This window comes from Myotis myotis, unplaced genomic scaffold (assembly GCF_014108235.1).
Source record: "Myotis myotis isolate mMyoMyo1 unplaced genomic scaffold, mMyoMyo1.p scaffold_m19_p_1, whole genome shotgun sequence".
NCBI classification, from domain to species: domain Eukaryota; kingdom Metazoa; phylum Chordata; class Mammalia; order Chiroptera; family Vespertilionidae; genus Myotis; species Myotis myotis.
Window position 1 is genome coordinate 6,211,905 of NW_023416313.1, and position 19,771 is coordinate 6,231,675.

A 19,771-nucleotide genomic window follows, 5' to 3' on the forward strand; every position below is an offset into this window, starting at 1 on the left:
CCTTTGTCGTTTCCTTCACAGAAGGCATGGCCTCATATACACACCCTACAGGTTTGAACGAAGTTCACGGTTCCACATAACCTGGAACCCCACGGACTACCCCTGCTTGCAGGGCCCTGGGAATCAATCTTCTTTTATGAATGCTTTAATGGTTGGAACAACCCGATTTCTGTTGAATAACTTCTATGTGCAACTACAGGAAAAAAAAAAAACCACCCTTAATTTATTACATGATGTAGCCATTTACAATATAGCACATTTTTTTTTGCAACCCTGCTTTGTTATTTCTTCATCATTAAAGCATATTTATCCAGAGAATGGAAATCTGGCCGAGGCCCAGCGTCTCCACACCTGAGGACCCTGCAGTGAGCACACCGCTGGACACCTGGGAACCTCTGTCAGAGGCGGTAGTTCAAGGAAGATCATCACACATCAGCCAAATCAGCACTGCCCAGAAGTTCATAATAACAACAGCAATAATAATGGCAAGAATAATGGTAAGTCCATACAGGTTGCGCAGTGCCAAAGGGTTTTGAAAGCACACCCACACTTTGTGATCCCACCATCCCAGAGCCAAGCCTGGGAGAGGCACGCTCTCACAGTCCACCCACCCAGTCACCTCAGCTCCTAGGATTCCGAGCTTTGAAGGACCCTGACTCAGCCTCTGGATGGCCTGTGACTTGGTGCGGGGCAGACGCAGGAAATGCAATGCCCCAAACGAATGGAGTTATCACTGTTGTTACCGCTGTCGTTCTGTATTCTTTGGCTGCTCCTTCGGGCCTCCCTCAGATTAGGAGCCTCTTTGCCTGCTTCCTTCCTTCTCAGGGCATGGTGGCCGTGGCCTCTGCAGTAGCCATAAGCCACCAGCTAGTGCAACAACCTGCCCCTACCGCCCTCAGCGCTCTCCAGCCTACAAAGTGCTGTCAAGCATTTGCTGGGCCCTGCAGTCCCCACGCAGCTCTGTGTGCTTCCCAGCTATGATTATTAGCTGAGGGAGGTTGGTGACCTGCAAGATTGAAGCCCTGTGGCACCTAGGCCATGGCCTAGGCCCCAGCACTGGTCGGCCTGCTCCCCAACTCTCCCTTCTGCCCAGGAGTTCCTCCACCAGTTTTTGGGCTTTGGGGAAATACCTAATTTCCTTGCTGCTCAGGCTCTGTCGGCAACGGCAAGAGAACTTCTGTAAAGCGAGGTGAACTCCGTGGACTTGTGGGAAGCCGTGTTCTGCCTTTTCCTGGCGAACCCTGATGGGAGGTAACATGGTTGAAATGTGGGCCTGCCTGGGACTGAGCTCCGGGGCTGGTTGGGGAGTCCCAGTCACTGCACCCCCGCACCTCGGGGAGTCTGCAAGCCTTGGATGAGATCCTACCTGGGTGAAAGGCTGACTGTGGCTATCATCACTGCCAGTTCCCGCTCCCCCAGATGCCACCTCCCCCAGCCTGAGTTGGGGATGCAACTACCACAATCCCACCTGTCAGAGGTGTGGGAAGGCACATCCAAGTCTTCCCAATGAACAGATTCACTGTCACCTCTCCCCCTTTGCTAGAGTGGCCTGTAAGACATTTATTTTCAGAATGGATGGCACCCCTATACACCCCCTGCTTGGTGGATACTCTTGGGGGTCTGAGAGTGGGACTTGCTGGAGTGGGAATCAACTTGGGATGGCTAAGGCCAAGACCCACAGGCTTTGGGGTGGGAAGAAAGCTAGAGTTACACACGCGCGCACACTCACACACACACACACACACACACACACCTCAGCGACCCTGGCAGTTCAGAATGAGATTCATAGGCTGGGCCTGGAGCCTTGGGACTGATTTCAGGGTGAGTCACAGCCTTTCTGCCCCCCTTTCCCAGCCATTCCTTCTGCCTTAGTTTACCCTCCTCAATGTGTGGGTCCCCAGTAGGCCCCCAAGGCCAGCTCTGAGATTCAGGAAGGGCTGAAGGGGACTGAGAAAGATGAAGCGTTCAGAAGTCCCTAGGGCTCGGGTGACAACGCTCTGCTCCCCCAGGCCCAGAGCAGACCTGAGACCAGCGCCCAGCTCTGCAGCTGGGGCGCATGCCCCCCCCCCCCCCCCCCGCAGGGCAGGCAGGGAGCAGGACCAATTGTTCCTCATCCTCTAAGAAAAGGGTCCAGGCGTGAGTGCAGAAGGAAAAGGAAATGAAAATAGTTACACTACACATTTCCAACAAGAGCCGCTTCTGCGGCGCAGGGCCCAGTAAAGGCGCCCGTCTTGGGTCGCAGAGCAGCGGGAAATGCTCAGAGGCCAGGCTGGACCCAGGGGCTGCCTCGGGCTGCGGGATCTCAGGGCGCTCCCGCCAACGCTGGCCACAGGGCGGTTCAGAGAGAAACTGCAACAATCCGGGTCAGATGGGATCCGTTTGAGTCATTTTCCCCGGAAGTTTCTAGCCAGCCCAGAAGAACTGGCCCTGGCAGGGAGCCCGAGAGAGGGCGAGAGGGGTAGGGGCGCTGCCTGGCCTCCCCAGTTCTCACGACTCCAAATCCGCAAGGATGGAGCACAAACCACCCTCTTAGGACGCAGCTACAACCAACTGCCGGTTTCAGAAGAGGAAAAAAATCACCTCCCTCCCCGCAAATCAGTAGTGGCGACCTCTGGAGAGAGGAAGGGAGGAAGAGTCTAACATTATCGGAAATGTTCTTTCTACAAAAATAAAAAAAAAATTGCATGCGTGAATAGGAAACCAAAATTTCACTCTTAAACGTGTCAACAAGAAACAAAATGACTGCGGGAGCCGTTTGGAAAGTAGCTGGGCGTGGGGACGACGGTGTGCACTTCCCGAGGGCCTTTGCCTTTCCCTTTGCCTTTCTCAGTTTCCAGAACCGGGAACCGTTTCTTAAAGGCTCGTGGACACTCTCTGCTCCGCCCGGTCCCTGGGGCTGCAGACGCCAGGCGGGCGCCTTCGGGTATCAAGGCCCGGTGGTCGCGTGGCGGGTGAGGTCGCGGCCAGAGGAGGCGGACAGCCGGCCCGTCAGCTCCAGGTGAAATTGAAAGTAGCCGGAGCCTTGTTTCAGCGTTTCCCAGCTCGGGGCCTCGGCGCCTGCCCTGCGCGTTAACCCTTCCTTGCTCGCCCGGGCCGGCGTGAGCGAGGGGAGCGGTGCGCATTTTGCTCGGGTGGATCCGTGGCATCCTGGCGCTTATTCCTCTATAGAATCAGGTAGCAACGAATCCTCGCCCAGCCCTTCCTCTGCTCCTGTCTTAGGTTTCGGTGCGGATCAAATGACGCAGGGCCCCGGGGGAGTCGAAGCGCCTTTTGCACCCCGCTGAGGTCAGAGCGCAAGTGACCCTCCCGGGAGACACCTTATTACAGCCTTGTTCTCCCCTCATCGTTTCGGAATCTCAGCGAGGGTTTTTGCTGGCCTATTCTTCAAACAAAATAAAACCAGAATCACTTAGAAAAACACGAGGAAATGGAAAGCCCAGAGATGTAGGCAGGTGGATGGGGTCAGCAAGTTAGGAGGAGGGATGGAAATTGGCGCAGGTTCAGCTATGGACTCTTCCTGGACTCTGAAACCAACGCCCACGAGGAAAAAGGGAATCCTAGGGATCCGCTCCTGATTAGTGGGATTCATCCTGGGCTCTTGCAAAGTCCCGGAAGCCGAGATTCCCTGAGCTGCGAGGGTTTACACTCCCGCTGAGGAGGGGGTGAGGGGTGGCCAGCAAGGGTGCTCCCAGGAGGGGCAGACAGCCTGGGTCCAGGACTGAAAAGAGGTTGGGAAAAGGGACCCCAGATATTTCCATGGTACTGGCTTCCCCAAAGCCGGGCGGAGAGAGGCTCAGAGAAAACAAGGCGTCCAAGAGGGCATGTTAAACTGAAAGTTTATAAATTAAAGGGGAAAATACAGCGAATAGAGCTTCCCAACTTCACAAATCTTTTAAAAGTTAATAGTCTAGTTGAGTGCACAGTGCCCTTAGGGAGGCGAAAAGCGGCGAGGTTGACAGGATCACCTGTCTTAGGGGCAGGGGCAGGGACAAGGCCGGGCGAATCCTGGGTCAGGACACAGCGATGGCGGAGAGCGGACATAAGAGACAAAGGGCCCAGCGGCTGGAAAACTGCGGAGGACGCCATAGAAAGGCTGGTCAGGGATATTCACATTGAATACAAAAATAACCATCATTTGAATACAAACAACTGAAAAGTGCTACAAGTTTGAACCCCCCATTTAAAACAAATAAAAAGAAATAAAAGAAACATGTCTGCGAAGGGCTGCCAGCCTCGTTCCCTCCTTGTTCTGGGACTCCCAGGAGCTTCCCAGTGTCTTGCGGCCCTGGCCTCCAAGAGGAAAGATGAGGGGGAGGCGGAGGGGGGAGAGGCTTCCTTCCTTACATTCAGCACTCAATAGGGCACCCTCACCCAAGGTCTGCCGCCAGGGAGGGAGGGGCCAGAAAACCAAACCCTTCACGGTTCAAACCAACCCCTGGCCCGGGGTTTCTAGGGGCTGCCTGGGTTTCGCACCCCTTTATTACAAATGCAATTTCCAAAAAGAATAGATATGTAGATACACATAGATTGGTAGCATGGATACCATGAACTAGTGTGGCCTAGCGCACGAAGCTCCCGGCGGGCCTGAACTTCAGGGCATTCAGGCTATGTGGTCTCCAGGAGTTCTCTCCACTCCGGGGAAACGCCATCCCCAGGCAGATACAATCCAAATCCAACGCTGTCGCGATAATAAATAATGTCTAAGGGCTTCCAGGCAGGTGGTGATGCGGGGAGGGAGCAGAGCCCCTAGGCCACTGGGTGCCTCTGTTCAAATTGGAAAAAGGCGCCCCCTCCGGGCAGACTCAGTCCCATCGCCAGGGCGCACGTCCCGGATAGCAGAGCCAGGGCTGGATTTGATCCTCCACTTGCCCCCTCGGGTGGGCGCCCCTGTACAAAGCACGACCTGCACAGCCGTCAGCTGCCGGCCGTCTGGAGCTGGGGAGCCGGGATCACTCGCTGCCTCGCCCCAGGCCGGCTCACTGGGTGCCCGCGGCGGCTGCGCACGTAGAAAGCGCCCAGCCCGGGAGGCAATAGTAAGGGTAGTAGTAGGAGGGCTGCAGCGGCAGCAGCGAGGGCGGCCGCAGCACCTCGCCGGGCAGGTACTGTCTCTGGTCGTCGCGCACCAGCACCTTCACCGCCACCTTCTTGGCTGCGGGCGCGGAGGCCAGCAGGTCGGCAGCCATCTGCCGGCGCTTGGTCTTGTAGCGACGGTTCTGGAACCAGATCTTCACCTGCGTCTCAGTGAGCTTCAGCGACGCGGCCAGGTCGGCGCGCTCGGGCCCAGACAGGTAGCGCTGGTGGTTGAAGCGGCGCTCCAGCTCGAAGACCTGCGCGTGGGAGAAGGCGGCCCGCGAGCGCTTCTTGCGCGGCTTCGGCGCCACCGGCTCCTCCTCCTCCTCCGCGCCGCCCGCCGGCCCGCCGCCGCCGCTGCCGCCTCCCGCCCCGCTGCACAGCGCGGGCACGCGGGCGCCTTCCGGGCCAACACCGTCGTCCTCCGCCCTCGGGCTGCGGTCGCCTTCGGACCCCAGAGGAAACAGAAACAAGAGATGGTCAGCGAAGCCGAGGAGTGAGGTTGGGCCTCAACTGCGGGGTGGGGGTGGGGAACGGAAATGTCCTGCGATCCCACCAGGGCGGTGGCGAGGGCCTCCAAGCCCGGGTTTTTGGAGACAGTCCCAGCACCAAGTTCCACTCACTTCCCGCATCTAGGCCTGTCGGGTGCGGCCAAGGGACTCCGCCGCTGTATAACGCTGTGCGGGCGGCCCAGATCCAGCTCTCTGCCCTGTCTGGGCCCCAGGCTCCCCGCGGTAACGCGGGGCACTGAGTCTGGTTACCCTCCAAAGCCTTGTCGGCTCTCAGAGCTGAGCCCTGGGGTTCTAGATTATGTTTCCCTGTTTGGATTCACCCGCCTCCCTACACTCATGCTCACACATACACATGCGTTGACTGCGCGTCAAGGGAAGGTGTAGGGACAGATTCTGGGGACAGAGGTATTCAGAGTCTTCCGCCTCCCACCACCAGAATTGAGAGGTGTGGCAATGGGCTGCCCCCCAGGCCTTGGGCAGACTTCTCCCTCTCCCTTTGCAAGGAAATTAGACAGAGGCTGGCGATTGGGGGTGACAAGAGCAGGGTGTCCCTGCCTCCAGTCCTTGGATTCACATCTGACTCCAGTTCCCCGGCGGCCTTTCCCGCGCGCTCTGGCCACAGCACCCAGCAGAGAGGTCCGGTGCTCTGGCCTCTGGCAGACGGGACAGGATTTGCCTGGGGCCGGATCGAGGCCTACAGCAGCGTCTACCAGACCGCAGGGCAGGCGTAGGGGTCTTTCTGACCCAATGAGTTGCCAGGAGCGGAGGAGGCCCCTCTCCCTGCTGCTGCTGCTGCATCTGGGATGACCCACATCAGCCCCTCTGCCTCCAGCTGGCTGTTGGGTTTGCCTCCAGCTCTTGGGTCCTCAGCCCAGAACAGCTTCCCAGGCCCTGGGGTCTGGGAAGCTAAACAAACCCTCCTCGCAAGCCCGGGCTCAGCAGATCCTGTCCCCTGGCCCGCTAGGAGGTGTCCCTCGCTACCTGTCCTTGAGCTGCAGGGCCTGGCCCTGGGACCTCCAGCCGGGAGTGTCTCTGCTCTCTGGGTGAAGGCCAGGGCACTGGCTATCCTAGATCTCTGGGCCTCTCGTTCTTCCCCCTTCCAACTGATTTGGAGATTTGGAGACAGACACGGCCTGCCAAAGGCACTAGAAATGAACTCAAATCCAAGCTGCAGGGGTTCCCTCCCAGCCCTGTCCGGAGGACGTCTCAGGCCTCGCCCCAGGACGCAGGGCTCTGAGGACGCTCTCGGTTTTCTCTCTGGCTTACGTACCGGAGGGTTAGAGCAGCCCGCGCCAGAGCGCAGAGCTTGGGGTCCGGATCAGCCCCTGGGCCCCAGGGCAGGGTGCTCGCGGCAGGCCCACCCCACTCGGCGAGGTTGACCTCCTTGCCCAGCCCCTCAGCCCGGCCCCCTTCCCCGGGAAGCCTCAGCGAACCTGAGACGCTGGCGGACATCTCGCTGTCGCTCCGGCCCACGGCTTCCTCCTCCAGGTCCTTGGCGGCGGGCAGCTCGCAGACCGGCTGGATGAGGCCCAGGGTCCCTCCCGCACGGCCGGCGCGACTGGCCCTAGGCGCGTCAGCGCAGCGCCGCCCGCCCTCGTTGTCCTCGCTCAGCGCCGAGTCCGAGTCCCAGCCACCCGGGCTCTCCGCGGTCCGCCCCGCAGCCATTCTGGTCCCGGCAGGCGACGCCAGCAGAGAGTCCTCGGCGCCCCCCAGAGCGCCCGCGTCGTTCTCCCCAAAGAGCCGCCAGCAGCAGACAGCAGGCGCCCCAGCCACTGCTACCGGTGTGCCCCCGGGTACCCGGCGCCCGTCCGGCGCGGGTAGTCCGCCGCGCTCCTCTTTCTTGTTGAGGATCGCCTGGATGGAGAAGGGCGTCAAGGTGTTGGCGCCGCGCACGGCCATCTGCGCCTCGGGCCGGAGCGGCCGGCCGGCCGGGCGGCTGGGGAGCGGGGCAGCTCCGAGCTGGACGGAACGCGCGGGGCGCCGCGGCACGAGTGAACCCGGTGCGCGCGAGGCCCCGGCAGCCCACTCCTGCGCGGTCCAGTAGCCCGCGCCCTGCTCTGGCCCGGGATCAGCGCCGACCCTCACCCCTACTTCCGAGTTTCACCCCGCCCGGAGACCCCCTCCCTCCCAATCCAGAGTCAGACGCCCTTCTTTCGCAGCTCAGCTGAATTATCTCATCGCCTAGCGCTCCGAGGGGCGGGCCGGGGTCGGCCCCTCGGAGGGCATTGGGGGGAGGATCCGCGGGGGCCCCTCGGCGGCTTGCAGTCCCCTCCTAAGCGCCTCCGGAGCGCACGACCCAGAGTCACTTTTTCTTTGCGCCTCTGTCTCTTCCCCGCCTGCAGGATTTCGGTCCTGGCTTGTCCTCTCGCTTCCCTGCTGGGCCCACGCTTCCGGAGCCCACCCCCGGCGGCAGCGGTCGCGGCGGCCGCGGGATTCCGAGAGGCGCGGGGCACCTTTTTACCCCCTGCCTGGGTTTTATCTGTTTCTTCTCTCTTTCCTTCCCCTGCGTTCCTTCGGACCCCCCTCCCGCTCGGTGTCATTCCTCACCGCTGAGTGACAGCCGCAGGCCACGCCCCTGCACTGGGCGGTCCTGGGCGCTCCCGGCCGCACATTGGCTGGCTCCGGCTGGGAGACGTTCACTGCAACAGACAAAACTGGGCGCGTTGCGCGTAGAAAGTCGGGGTCTGACTTAACCCCTTTCCTCCCAAGTCTGGTTCGCGAAGCATCTTCCAGCAGCTAGGAGGCCGCAGACCCGCTGCTCGAGAAACCGAGGGTCTTACCTTTGTGGATGTGCCCACCTATTCCCGCGCTTTTACGCAACACCGTGTTTAGTTGAGTCAAAGTCTAGGGCTCTAGGCGGAAATCCAAGATCACGCAGTTCCATACATCGCGCGCATAGTTTCTGTTCTCTTGGAAGGTGCACAGAGATGAAGAACAAATTGCTTCTTGCACTTTCACACTTGCCCCCTTACACTTTCGCGGCTCTTCCCTGCTAATTCTTTACGCTAAAATAATCAGTTCATGAAAACCACTCTATTTTTTTTTCTTTCCAGACCGTATTTTATTTGATTCGCTTTCTGTAGAGGAATTGAAAAAAAAAAAAAAAAGGTACAGTTAGAACTAAAATCAGGCGAGAAATTGGAGGGCATGTTTAGGAGAGTTTCTGGAAATTGCGTGATTATTCCCTGCACTGTCAATGCTGAATTTTATTGGAGTTAAATTTTGCACCAGGAAGAAAGAAGAAGAAGAAGAAGAAGAAGAAGAAGAAGAAGAAGAAGAAGAAGAAGAAGAAGAAGAAATCCCCTTTCAATTTGTTCTTTAAATATTCTGTTCCTTGTAAGTTGAATAAGATTAGAAGATATATATTTGTTTAAAAGAATTTCTAGGAATTACCATAGTAAGGATCCTGAACTGGCATTAAATGCTCTTTTTTTAAAAAAAAATAATAAGTAACACATTGTTTTCTGTACAAGAAAGAGCCGAGTTAAGAAACACAAATATTGTGGGTATATCAAAACATTTGTTACTAATTTTTGTTGTTTATTTTTAAATAAAAAAAATTGCACCAGTAAAATGCTTTACTGTCTTCCATAAATTTTGCCAGAGGTTCAACTTAACACCACACAACTGGAACCATTAAATACGTTTAAGAAACTGTGATTTTAATTTAGTCAAGTGTGGGGACTGGTGTTTTTGGTGTCACTAACATAAATAACATCGCCCTTGTTGCTTTCCTTTTGGCGGCTCTCAGAGGGCACCGCAGGATGGAACACACCCACTGTTCACAGTTTTCAGGCTCAGTGGGGGCTTTGCAGCATCTCTGCTTCCCAGCCCGTCAGCCACAGGATGCCTTTTGCATCCCACATACACTACAGTGCAGATCCTGTCGTGGATTCGGTGGGGAAAAACCTCACGCTCGCAGAGGTCATTGCCCTGTGTAGATCTTCACGATGACATCAGGTTTGGAGAGAAAGGTAGTTTAAATGTGGTGTCAGTATCCCGCTAGTGTGAGGAATCCGAGGCTCTCCAGGCCCGGAGGGGAACAGAACCGAATGTTTCCTGGGCTTCCAAAGAAAGCGTGTCCTTGCCTTCCTCTCGCGACTTGGATTTAGTCTCTAAATAACCCCTCCCCCACCTCCCTAAGCAATGGGTTGTTATTCTCTGGGGTCCAGCCGAGGAGGAGGAGGTGGACCCAGGATGCCCAGAGGTGAGAGGTGGCAGGTGTGTCTGGGTGTCGCAGACAGCTATCCTTTTGTGGGGTTAGGACTTGGTGTGGACACATAATACGGACACTCTGACAGGCAGAGAAGTTTTGGGGCTGAATAACTGAGTCTGAGAGTAAGGGTGGGGGCTCTCCAAAGACTTACTTAGCTGCCCTTTATTTTTTAAAGATCCATCCACCTCACCCCCCCACCCCGTCCCCCTAATCCAAGTAGGATATACCCCTTGACAAAGGCTCGGGCAGAGGCGTTCAAAGCGTGGAAAGCTATGGTTCGGTGATTTTGTGGGCTCGGAGTGTAAGACTGGCGGCCTTCCGAGTCTCCAGGAGGCGCACAGCCCGGGCGCTCGGTCCTCGCGGGCGCGGTCAGCGGATCGTTAGGTCTGGTGCTTGGCTGCGGGCAGGCCGGGAGGTGGGTGTTGGCCGAGTGTAAACACCAGGGTCTGGAAGCTGCTGGTGGGGAATGCAAAGGCTCTGGGGGACGGTGAGCGAAGGTGGTGGGAGGCACAGAGATTGTTTCCCCGGGGACGCGCAGGGTGAAGGAAAGGCGGGCGAGTGGGTGGGGAGGGAGTGTGCGTCTAGTCTCAGCAGGTCAGCGCTGAACGCACGCAGGCCCGGAGACCCACCGGGACAGGGAAGCGTCCGCGCCGGCGGCGGGGACCGGCTTGCAGCTCATCGAGGGCGATGTCTCGGCGTGGCCGCGAGCTCCTGGACCCGCGGCGGCGGGACGGCGCCTGGAGGGCGGTCGGCGCCGCGCTCGGGCCCGGGAATCCGCGGAACCGGAGATGGGGACCCCGAGTGACCCACCCGTCTTCAGGAGACGACCGGCTCGCCCCGCGCGGTGCCTTCCTCCGCCCGGCTCTGCCCTTCCCTTCCCCAACTCCCCTCTTCTGACTCCCGCAGCTTGGTTAGCTTGGTTCCTGCGCGCCCCCTACTTGCCCCAGAGCAGCCCAGGTCCCAGGCGCTGCTTGGCGGTGAGGCTCCCCGGGCCGCGTGCGGAGTAGGGGATGCGGGTGTGAGAGCGGAGGGGACGGACATGGGGAAACGCCGGCTCTCGGGCGCGGCCCAGCAGGGGCCACCGCGCGCCGTGCCCCTGGCGCCCATCACCCGTGGCCTCAACCATCCTTCGTCTTCCGGGGAGGAGTTGCCTTCTGTGCCCGGGCTGGCCCGAGGGCACGCGCCAGGGCTGCGCTGCAATGGGAGACCGCGCCGGACTCCTCTGTGACGCTGACGACTTCGCCTGAAGACACTGGCCTTTTCTGGGCCGCAGTTTCTAGTCTTTGAAACCGAGGGCTTGGACCTGGTGCCCTCCGAGGCCGAGGCCACCGCTGAACTGCTCGAGCTGGTGTGTGTGTGTGTGTGTGTGTGTGTGTGTGTGTGTGTGTGTGTGTGGCTCAGGTGCAAGCTCTTGGGCCAGGTCCAGGCAGAGGCTGCACCGGGAATCACCGTGGTCCCCACCAAGCAACTGGCCACCGTCCTGCCAGCAAACACCAACCAGCTCCTGAATTCCTAAGTCGTCTGCTTTCAGACACCAGGGTTTTTTCACACACGTGGTCCAGGTATATCTGACTTCACAGGGAAGCATTGCTATGGGTCAGGGTAGTTTTATATTTTAAACAAATGCTGTGCACCAGCAATGTTCCAGGAGCCGAAGCCTATTGTTTTATTTATTTATTTATTTATTTATTTATTTATTTATTTATTTATTTTTAAATGTATTTTTATTGATTTCAGAGAGGAGGGGAGAGGGAGAGAGAGAGAGAAACATCACGATGAGAGAGAATCATTGACCGGCTGCCTCCTGGACACCACACAATGGGGATGGAGCCTTCAACCAGGGCATGTGCCCTAACCAGGAATCGAACTATGATCTCCTGGTTCACAGGTTGACACTCAACCACTGAGCCACCATGGCCAGGCCTATTGTTTTATTTAATCTACACAACCTTGAGGGTGTGGTGAGTAGAAAACATTATTATCCCTATTTTACAGATGAGGAAACAGAGAGTCACATAGTTTAAATGACTTGACCACCGTACACAGCTAAATCAAGATTCAAAACTGTCTAATGTCAATCCTGTTGGGTTTTCTAACCAGTTTTTCTACGAACCTTCGGGTTTATTCTCATTAAATGTTTCTTATTGTCTTCCTGACCCATTTCAATAGACCCGTTCATCAGAAAAAGAGCCTGGAACTTAAGGAAATCAAAGGAAGAATTCGGGCAGGCAAATCTAATGATATTTCTGTTTTGTGCCTTTGAAAATAAAAGACGCCAAAGGCCCATGGATCTGGACATAAATCTGGGTATATGGAAAGTAAGAAACACCATCATTATTATAATCAATAAAATGAACCATGTGTAAAGGAAAACGGTTGGTTGCGTTCAGAAATATGGGGACCTGGGCCTTGCTCGAGGATGCAGTGATAAAGACCTCACGGAAGACGTTTCCTCTTTGGAACTTTGGTTTTCTTACGGGTAAAAAGCCCCTGTTGGGGGGAGATGACTTCTCACGTTTAGAACGTGAAGTACGGTCTCGCGAACCCGCCTAGGTACAATGGAGGACGAGCGCCACCTAGCGGGAGCCCTTGCGGAATGCGTGGCGTATGGATCTACTGAAACACCGAAAAGTAAAAGTTGGTTTCACAAAACGGAATGCTTTTGCTGTTAATTGTCTCCACAGTCTCACGTTATGAGCAACCTAATAACGGAGATGTTCCTTTCAAAAGTCTCATGCAGACACAGCCCGATCCCCACTGAAAAATCACCTCACTCAAGGGCAGGGATAGGTAGGGGATCCGCTGTAGTTGCAGTGGCCCAAGACCTGACCTAACACATCATCCTTGATTCCTCTGTGCAGGCTCCCCGGGCTGCCTCTGTGAGTGCTCGACCCAGGCTCTGACGGGATGCTAATTTAGGGCACATGTAGTCTGTATGCTTAATTGGAGTCATCGGAAGGTTTTTCAGTTCTTCAGAAACTAATTTTGTCATGAGACTAATGGGGGTATTTCACCCTAAACATCAGAAAGTCCAGGCATTACAAACAAGCCCGTCTTGTCCCTCAGGTTTTATTTTCTCATTTGGGTTGTAGATGTTGCTATTTCATTTTTTCTGCTTTTGTGGGACGAGGTTAGGAGAAGGTTTCAGTGGACAAACAGGAAGATGATATGTCTGATTGTTTGTGTTGAGATGCTTATAAAATTTTTTAAAAGTCTTCTGATTTTATTACCTTTCTGAGTCTAAGTAACTATACGGGGGACTCTCAAGGTATTATGCCAGGTTCTCCTTGCAAAATTTCCCAACTCATTTCTCTATTCTCTCCCTTTCATTCATTGAATATTCAACAGATTTTCCCTGAGTGCCTACTATGTCTCAGATGCTATTCTAGGCTCTGGGGTTCAAGGACCCCTTAGACCAGGGGTGGGCAAACTTTTTGACTCGAGGGCCACAATGGGTTCTTAAACTGGACCGGAGGGCCGGAGCAAAAGCATGGATGGAGTGTTTGTGTGAACTAATATAAATTCAAAGTAAACATCATTACATAAAAGGGTACGGTCTTTTTTTTTTTTAGTTTTATTCATTTCAAACGGGCCGGATCCAGCCCACGGGCCGTAGTTTGCCCATGGCTGCCTTAGACACTACTCTCCACAGGCTAACATTTCAGTGGTGGAATACCATCAAGAAATAAATGCTTGCCCAACTGGTTGAGCATCGACCTATGAACCAGGAGGTCATGGTTCAATTCTCAGTCAGGGCACATGCTTGGGTTGCAGGTTCGGTCCCCAGTGGGGGATGTGCAGGAGGCAGCTGATGGATGATTCTCTCTCATCATTGATGTTTCTGTCTCTCTAGCCCCCTCTCCCTTCCTCTCTGGAATCAATAAAAATATATTTAAAATTTTTTCTCCTAAAAAAAGAGAAATAAATGCTTAAGTACCACAGTGGACAAAACATCAGATGATGTAAGTGCTATAAAAAATTAAAGCACGGTGGTTGGGAGAGGTGATCTGGGTTTACTTTTGATGGAGTGAGATGGAAAGCAGAAGGAATATAGGGACGAGATTTTTAGACAAAGAGAAGAACTAGACCAAAGGACATGTAGTGGGAACCATTAGAGTATGCTCAATGACCCAAGGGGACGCTCCTGGGGCTAGAATGGGCAGAGTGGCAAGAGTTGGGGTCCCACAGGCAACCGGAGGCCAGACTGTGCAGCCTTCATAAGCCACAGAAAGGAGAAGCCACAGGAAGATTCGAAGCAAAGAGTTAACTGAATATGATCTGCACCTGAAAAAGATCATCGCTCTGGCCGAGGTGCAGAAAGGCTGTGGGGGTTGCAAAAGGAGAACTGTGGAAATCTGTTAGCAGTTACTGAGTCCAAGCCAGAGATGATGGTGGCTTCTATTAGGTGGTGCTGAAGATGGAGGGAAGGGCCGGCGTGGCATGGATTTGGGTGGCATTTATCATTTACTTTTTTAAAATTGTGGTAAAATATACATAACATAAACTTTACCCCCTTGAACCCTTTTGAGTATGCTGTTCAGTGTCAGGAAGTACATTCACTATGTTGTGCAACCATCACCACCATCCCTCTGCAGAACTTCTCTTGCGAGAGCAAAACGCGTTAAACTGCACCCATGAAAAGATGGCAGTGCTGGCTGGAGTGGGAGCCTGAGTATCAGGGATGTTAGTTGGAAAGAGAAGTGGTTAAAGGTTTCGGAACTTAGTGAAGACTTCAGAAGCGCTGCCCTAGCCAGTTTGGCTCAGTGGATAGAGTGTCAGCCTGTAGACTGAAGGGTCCCAGGTTCGATTCTGGTCAAGGGCACATGCCCGGGTTGCGGGCTCGATCCCCAGTAGCGGGCGTGCAGGAGGCAGACAATCAATGATTCTCTCTCATCATTGATGTTTCTCTCTCTCTACCCCTCTCCCTTCCTCTCTGAAATCAATAAGAATATAAATACATATGTACATACATACACACACACTGCCTTAAAAAAAAAAAAAGACTTCAGAGAGGCGCAGGTTATCCGTGATACCCAGGTCCAGGGTGATGGCCGTGGGTGGAGGCCTTGAGTACTGGAGGTGCCCTTCTGCCTTATTCTCCCAATTCCTCAAACAGCCCAGCAAACCTATGGTATTCCTGTGAACACCTCCCCCCACACCCTTGGCTCCTGTTTCCCCTACCTACGTGCCATCTGTGCTGTTCCTCGCTGTGGAGATCCTACCGACCCACAGGTCTGGAAAAGGACACGAAAATAAGAAAATATACTATTTTTAAAAGATACTGTTCTTCACAGCCAGTGAAGAACACGCATTCCTTTAGTTCTGCGTCCTTCTGAGACTCTCTCACCCCACCTGCTGCAACCTTTCCCCCTGGAATCCGGGAAGCCCAGCTAGCCCTCTTTGTCTTTTTTTTTTTTTTTTAAATATATTTTATTGATTTTTTACAGAGAGGAAGGGAGAGAGATAGAGAGTTAGAAACATCGATGAGAGAGAAACATCGATCAGCTGCCTCCTGCACATCTCCCACTGGGGATGTGCCCGCAACCCAGGTACATGCCCTTGACCGGAATCAAACCTGGGACCTTTCAGTCCACAGGCCGACACTCTATCCACTGAGCCAAACCGGTTCCGGCCCTCTTTGTCTTTAATTAAATCAACTCATGGAGCAAGTTGCCACCTGGTGATGATAGACAAAGACACATCCTTGGAAAGTCTTAGCGTAGCACTTCATACACTACAGCCATTCGCAGACCTCTTCGCACAGCTTGCCATCTCTTGCACATCCACCTAGATCACTCTTTACTTAATACCTTTATGTAAATTATTGTAATCTAGACCACCAACTTACACCATACATAAAAATAAACTCAAAATGGATAAAGGACTTGAACGGAAGACGGGAAACCATAAAAATCTTAGAGGAATCCACAGGCAACAAAATCTCAGACATATGCCAAAGCATTATCTTCATCGATACAGCTCCTAGGGCAATGGAAACTAAAGAGAAAATAAACAAATGGGACTACATCAAAATAAAAAGCTTTTGCACAGCAAAAGAAACCATCAACAAAACAACAAGAAAGCCCACTGCATGGGAGAACATATTTGCCAATGTTATCTCCAATAAGTGTTTAATCTCCAACATTTACAGGGAACTCATACAACTTGACAAAAGGAAGATAAACAATCCAATCAAAAAATGGGCAATGGACCTAAATAGATACTTTTCTAAAGAGGACATACAGAAGACCAAGAGACATATGAAAACATGCTCAAAGTCACTAATCATCTGAGAGATGCAAAACAAAACAACAATGAGGTACCATCTCACACCTGTCAGAATGGCTATCATCAACAATTCAACAAATGACAAGTGCTGGTGAGGATGTGGAGAAAAAGGAACCTCATGCATTGCTGGTGGGAATGCAGACTGGGGCAGCCACTGTGGAAAACAGTATGGAGTTTCCTCAAAAAACTAAAAATGGAACTCCCATTTGACCCAGTGATCCCACTTCTAGGAATATATCCCAAGAAAACAGAATCACCAATCAGAAAGGATATATGCATCCCTATGTTCATAGCAGCACAATTTCCAATAGCTAATATTTGGAAACAGCCTAAGTGCCCATCAGCAGATGAGTGGATTAGAAATCTTTGGTACACCTACACAGTGGAATACTACACTGCTGTGGAAAAGAAGGCACTCTTACCATTTGCAACAGCATGGATGGAACTGGAGAGCATTATGCTAAGCGAAATAAGTCAGTTAAAGAAAGATAAATATCACATGATCACACTCATAAACTGATGAACAAAAACAGATCCAGAGATAGAGAAGCATCGATCAGACCATCAAACCTCAAAGGAAAGGGAGGGGAGGGTGGGGGGAAGACGGAGAGATCAACCAAAGGATTTGTATGCATGCATATAAGCATAACCAATGGACAAAGACACTAGGGGGATGAGGGCATGAGCAGGGGGGTGGGGGGGCAATGGGGGGGATAAGGACACGTATGTAATACCTTAATCAATAAAGAATGAAAAAGCTCAAAAGAAATGATTGTTGGTGAGCTTGAAACACCATATTTTCAAAAGAACCTTTGTATAAATACATACAAATAATATAAGTATATTTGTATGTAAATATATAAACAAATGGAGCACCTCTCACCACATATAATCTTACCCATATATTTTTTTTAAATTTAGATTTTTTTTAAAATTAATTTCAGAGAGGAAAGGAGAGGAGAGATAGAAACATCAATGCTGAGAGAGAATCATTGATTGGCATGGCCCCTACTGGGGACTGAGCCTGCAACCCAGGCATGTGCCCTTAGTGGGAATCAAACTGTGACCTCCTGGTTCATAGGTCAATGCTCAACCACTGAGCCACCTCAGCCAAGTCATCATTCTCTCTCTCTCTCTCTCTCTCTCTCTCTCTCTCTCTCTCTCTCTCCATATATATATATATATATATATATATATATATATATATATATATATATATATATAACTAGAGGCCCAGTGCATGAAATTCATGCTCTTGTGCAGGATCCCTCAGCCTGGCCTGCACCCTCTTGCCATTTGGGAGTCCTCAGGGGATGTCTGACTGATGGCTTAGACTTGCTACCCATGGGGAACGGGCCTAAGCCATCAGTCAGACATCCTTAGTGCTGCCATGGAGGCAGGAGAGGCTCCTGCCATGGCCGCTGTGCTCACCAGCCGTGAGCCTGGCTTCTGGCTGAGCAGTGCTTCCCCTGTGGGAGCACACTGACCATAAGGCCAAAGGGCTGCTCCTGCGTTGAGCATCTGCCCCCAGTGGTCAGTGTGCATCACAGTGACTGGTTGTTCCGCCATTTGGTTGATTTTCATATTAGCCTTTTATTATATAGGATGCTGATAAAACAGTGTTAGTAAGCTAACGAGATATAGCGGGATGCTGAAGTGTGGGCCTGAAGTGCTCTCTGTCATAAGGACAGATGGACAAGGGCTAGAGAGATATTACCACACGCTAGCATCCACCTGAGGCTTTCTGATGTTACGAGAAAGACAAGAAAGGAATTGACCCAACAGGAATGTGCACGTAAGTTCACCAAAAGACACATGCCGGAATGTTCATGGCCTTAGCTTCTAGTCCCCAAAACCTGGAACCTTTTCCAAGGCTCATTAAAAGTAGAATGGATAAGTCAGGTGTGATCTGTTCACAGCATAAGATGTTACACAGCAATGAGAATGAACAAGCTACAGCTACATGCAGCCATATGGACCAATCTCATAAATGATGCTTCCAGTGACTCACCATGTGTCCCAGGTGCCTAGAATGAACCTGGCACTTGGCAAATATTTACTGAATGGATGGTCTCATTTTAACCCTCTGAGACCAGTGGGACAGGTACAGGAATTTCTATTGACAGATGAGGAACCTGAGGCATAGAGAGGCCAAGGGAATTATTCAAGGTCACAGTAAACACAGCCATTGAATCAGGACGCCTGTCTAACAGCCTGTTCTGTAGGCCTGGCTGGCTCCCCATCGCCTTCAGGTACACAGCTATTCTCTTAGCCTTTTAGCACAAATAACATAGTTCAGTTTCTTTTGTTGTTGTTAAATCATTTTCTGAGGCAGAACTTGGAGATGTTTATTTCCATGATGGGATATTTTGGAAAGGGAAAGGGCCAGAAGGCTGTGCTTTCAGAAAAAAGGGGTGTGGGGAGAGGGTGGGGAGAGAGCTCACTGGGGAGATTTATGTCCAGGAATTGCAGCAAGCTGTCATTCTGCCTGAGTAAGTGTGGCTAGGAACAGGAAGGGGAACACAGGATATTGTGGGAGATCGCAGGCTTAATGGAATGTCAAGTGGACAGATGGGACCGAGCTGTCCTGGGAACCGTCAGAGGAAGAAGCTTGAGGAGGCTTCGAAGAGAGATCTCCACACAGACGTAGATGACTGGGGCTGGGACGTGGACTTCCTCCAGGTCAGTGGTTCTCAACCTGTGGGTTGCGACCCCTTTGGCGGTCGAACGACCCTTTCACAGGGGTCGCCTAAGACCATCCTGCATATCAGATATTTACATTACAATTCATAACAATAGCAACATTACAGTTATGAAGTAGCAACGAAAATAATTTTATGGTTGGTTCACAACATGAGGAACTGTATTTAAAGGGCCAGAAGGTTGAGAACCACGGCTCTAGATTCAAAGAAGGTTCTCAGGGAAATATCCAAAGGAAAAGGAACGGTGACTTCTGTCCCAGCCATTTTTCTAGTCAGTCTGTATCCAGGTCAGAAGGAAGTAGGACAAAATAAAATACTGAACAAGACAGATCCAGAGACAAAGAAACATGAAATAGACTGTGGAGTCTTAGAGGGAAGGCAGGAGAGGGTAGGTGGGTGGGAAGAGATCAACCAAAGGACTTGTATGCATATGGACACAGGCAATAGGGTGGTGAAGGCCTGGGGCAGGGGGTGGGTGGGCAAGAAGAGGTCAATAGAAGGACATAGGTAATACTTTCAACAATAAAGATTTTTTAAAAAACATGAACAAAAAAAGGAAGTAGGGATGGGGGAGTGGTTGGAGAGTGGACACATTTACTGAAACATGGATTTCACTTAAGGGTTAGCTTTACTTTTTAATTTTAAGATCCAAAATGACCGATTATATCTTTTTAAACTCCGAGGATGTTTACTGGGGAAAGAATCTTTCTGAAGGACCAGAGGACCCCAGAATGACAGGGATGAAGTTAGCAACAACGTTTGAGGGTAAACAGAGACCCAAGAGCCAAAAATAGGTGAAGGCAAGTTCTTGTTGAATAGTTCCTTTTGGTTGAAAAAAAAATGGGAGTTTGACTATTTTGAGTCAGAGTTGCTGAAGACTGACAAATTGGTTCCCGCAAATAAAAACAACTCTGAGCTCTGATGATAAACTCATTTTGAAAGGGAGACATTTTAAAGAGAGCCTGGACCCCATTCTGGGAGAG

At 52.3% G+C, this 19,771-nt stretch overlaps 1 protein-coding gene across 1 annotated transcript; it reads right to left on the reverse strand.

Moving 5' to 3' along the window:
* Window positions 1-4,548: 4,548 nt before the first annotated feature.
* NKX3-2 (NK3 homeobox 2) lies at window positions 4,549-7,481 on the reverse strand. The gene is made up of 2 exons (XM_036298420.1): window positions 7,016-7,481; window positions 4,549-5,515 (listed from the first exon to the last, which is right to left on the reverse strand). The coding sequence occupies exons 1-2, from the start codon at window positions 7,479-7,481 to the stop codon at window positions 4,977-4,979; spliced, it is 1,005 nt and encodes a 334-aa protein (XP_036154313.1). The 3' UTR covers window positions 4,549-4,976.
* Window positions 7,482-19,771: the final 12,290 nt, after the last annotated feature.

What these genes read in the sequence shown, in the direction of transcription:
- NKX3-2 (XM_036298420.1), bottom strand. Translation starts at nt 7,481, where the DNA reads ATGGCCGTGCGCGGCGCCAACACCTTGACGCCCTTCTCCATCCAGGCG. An exon ending in GATGTCCGCCAGCGTCTCAG is followed by an intron (nt 5,516 to 7,015) that starts GTTCGCTGAGGC and finishes TGGGGTCCGAAG; the next exon opens with GCGACCGCAGCCCGAGGGCG.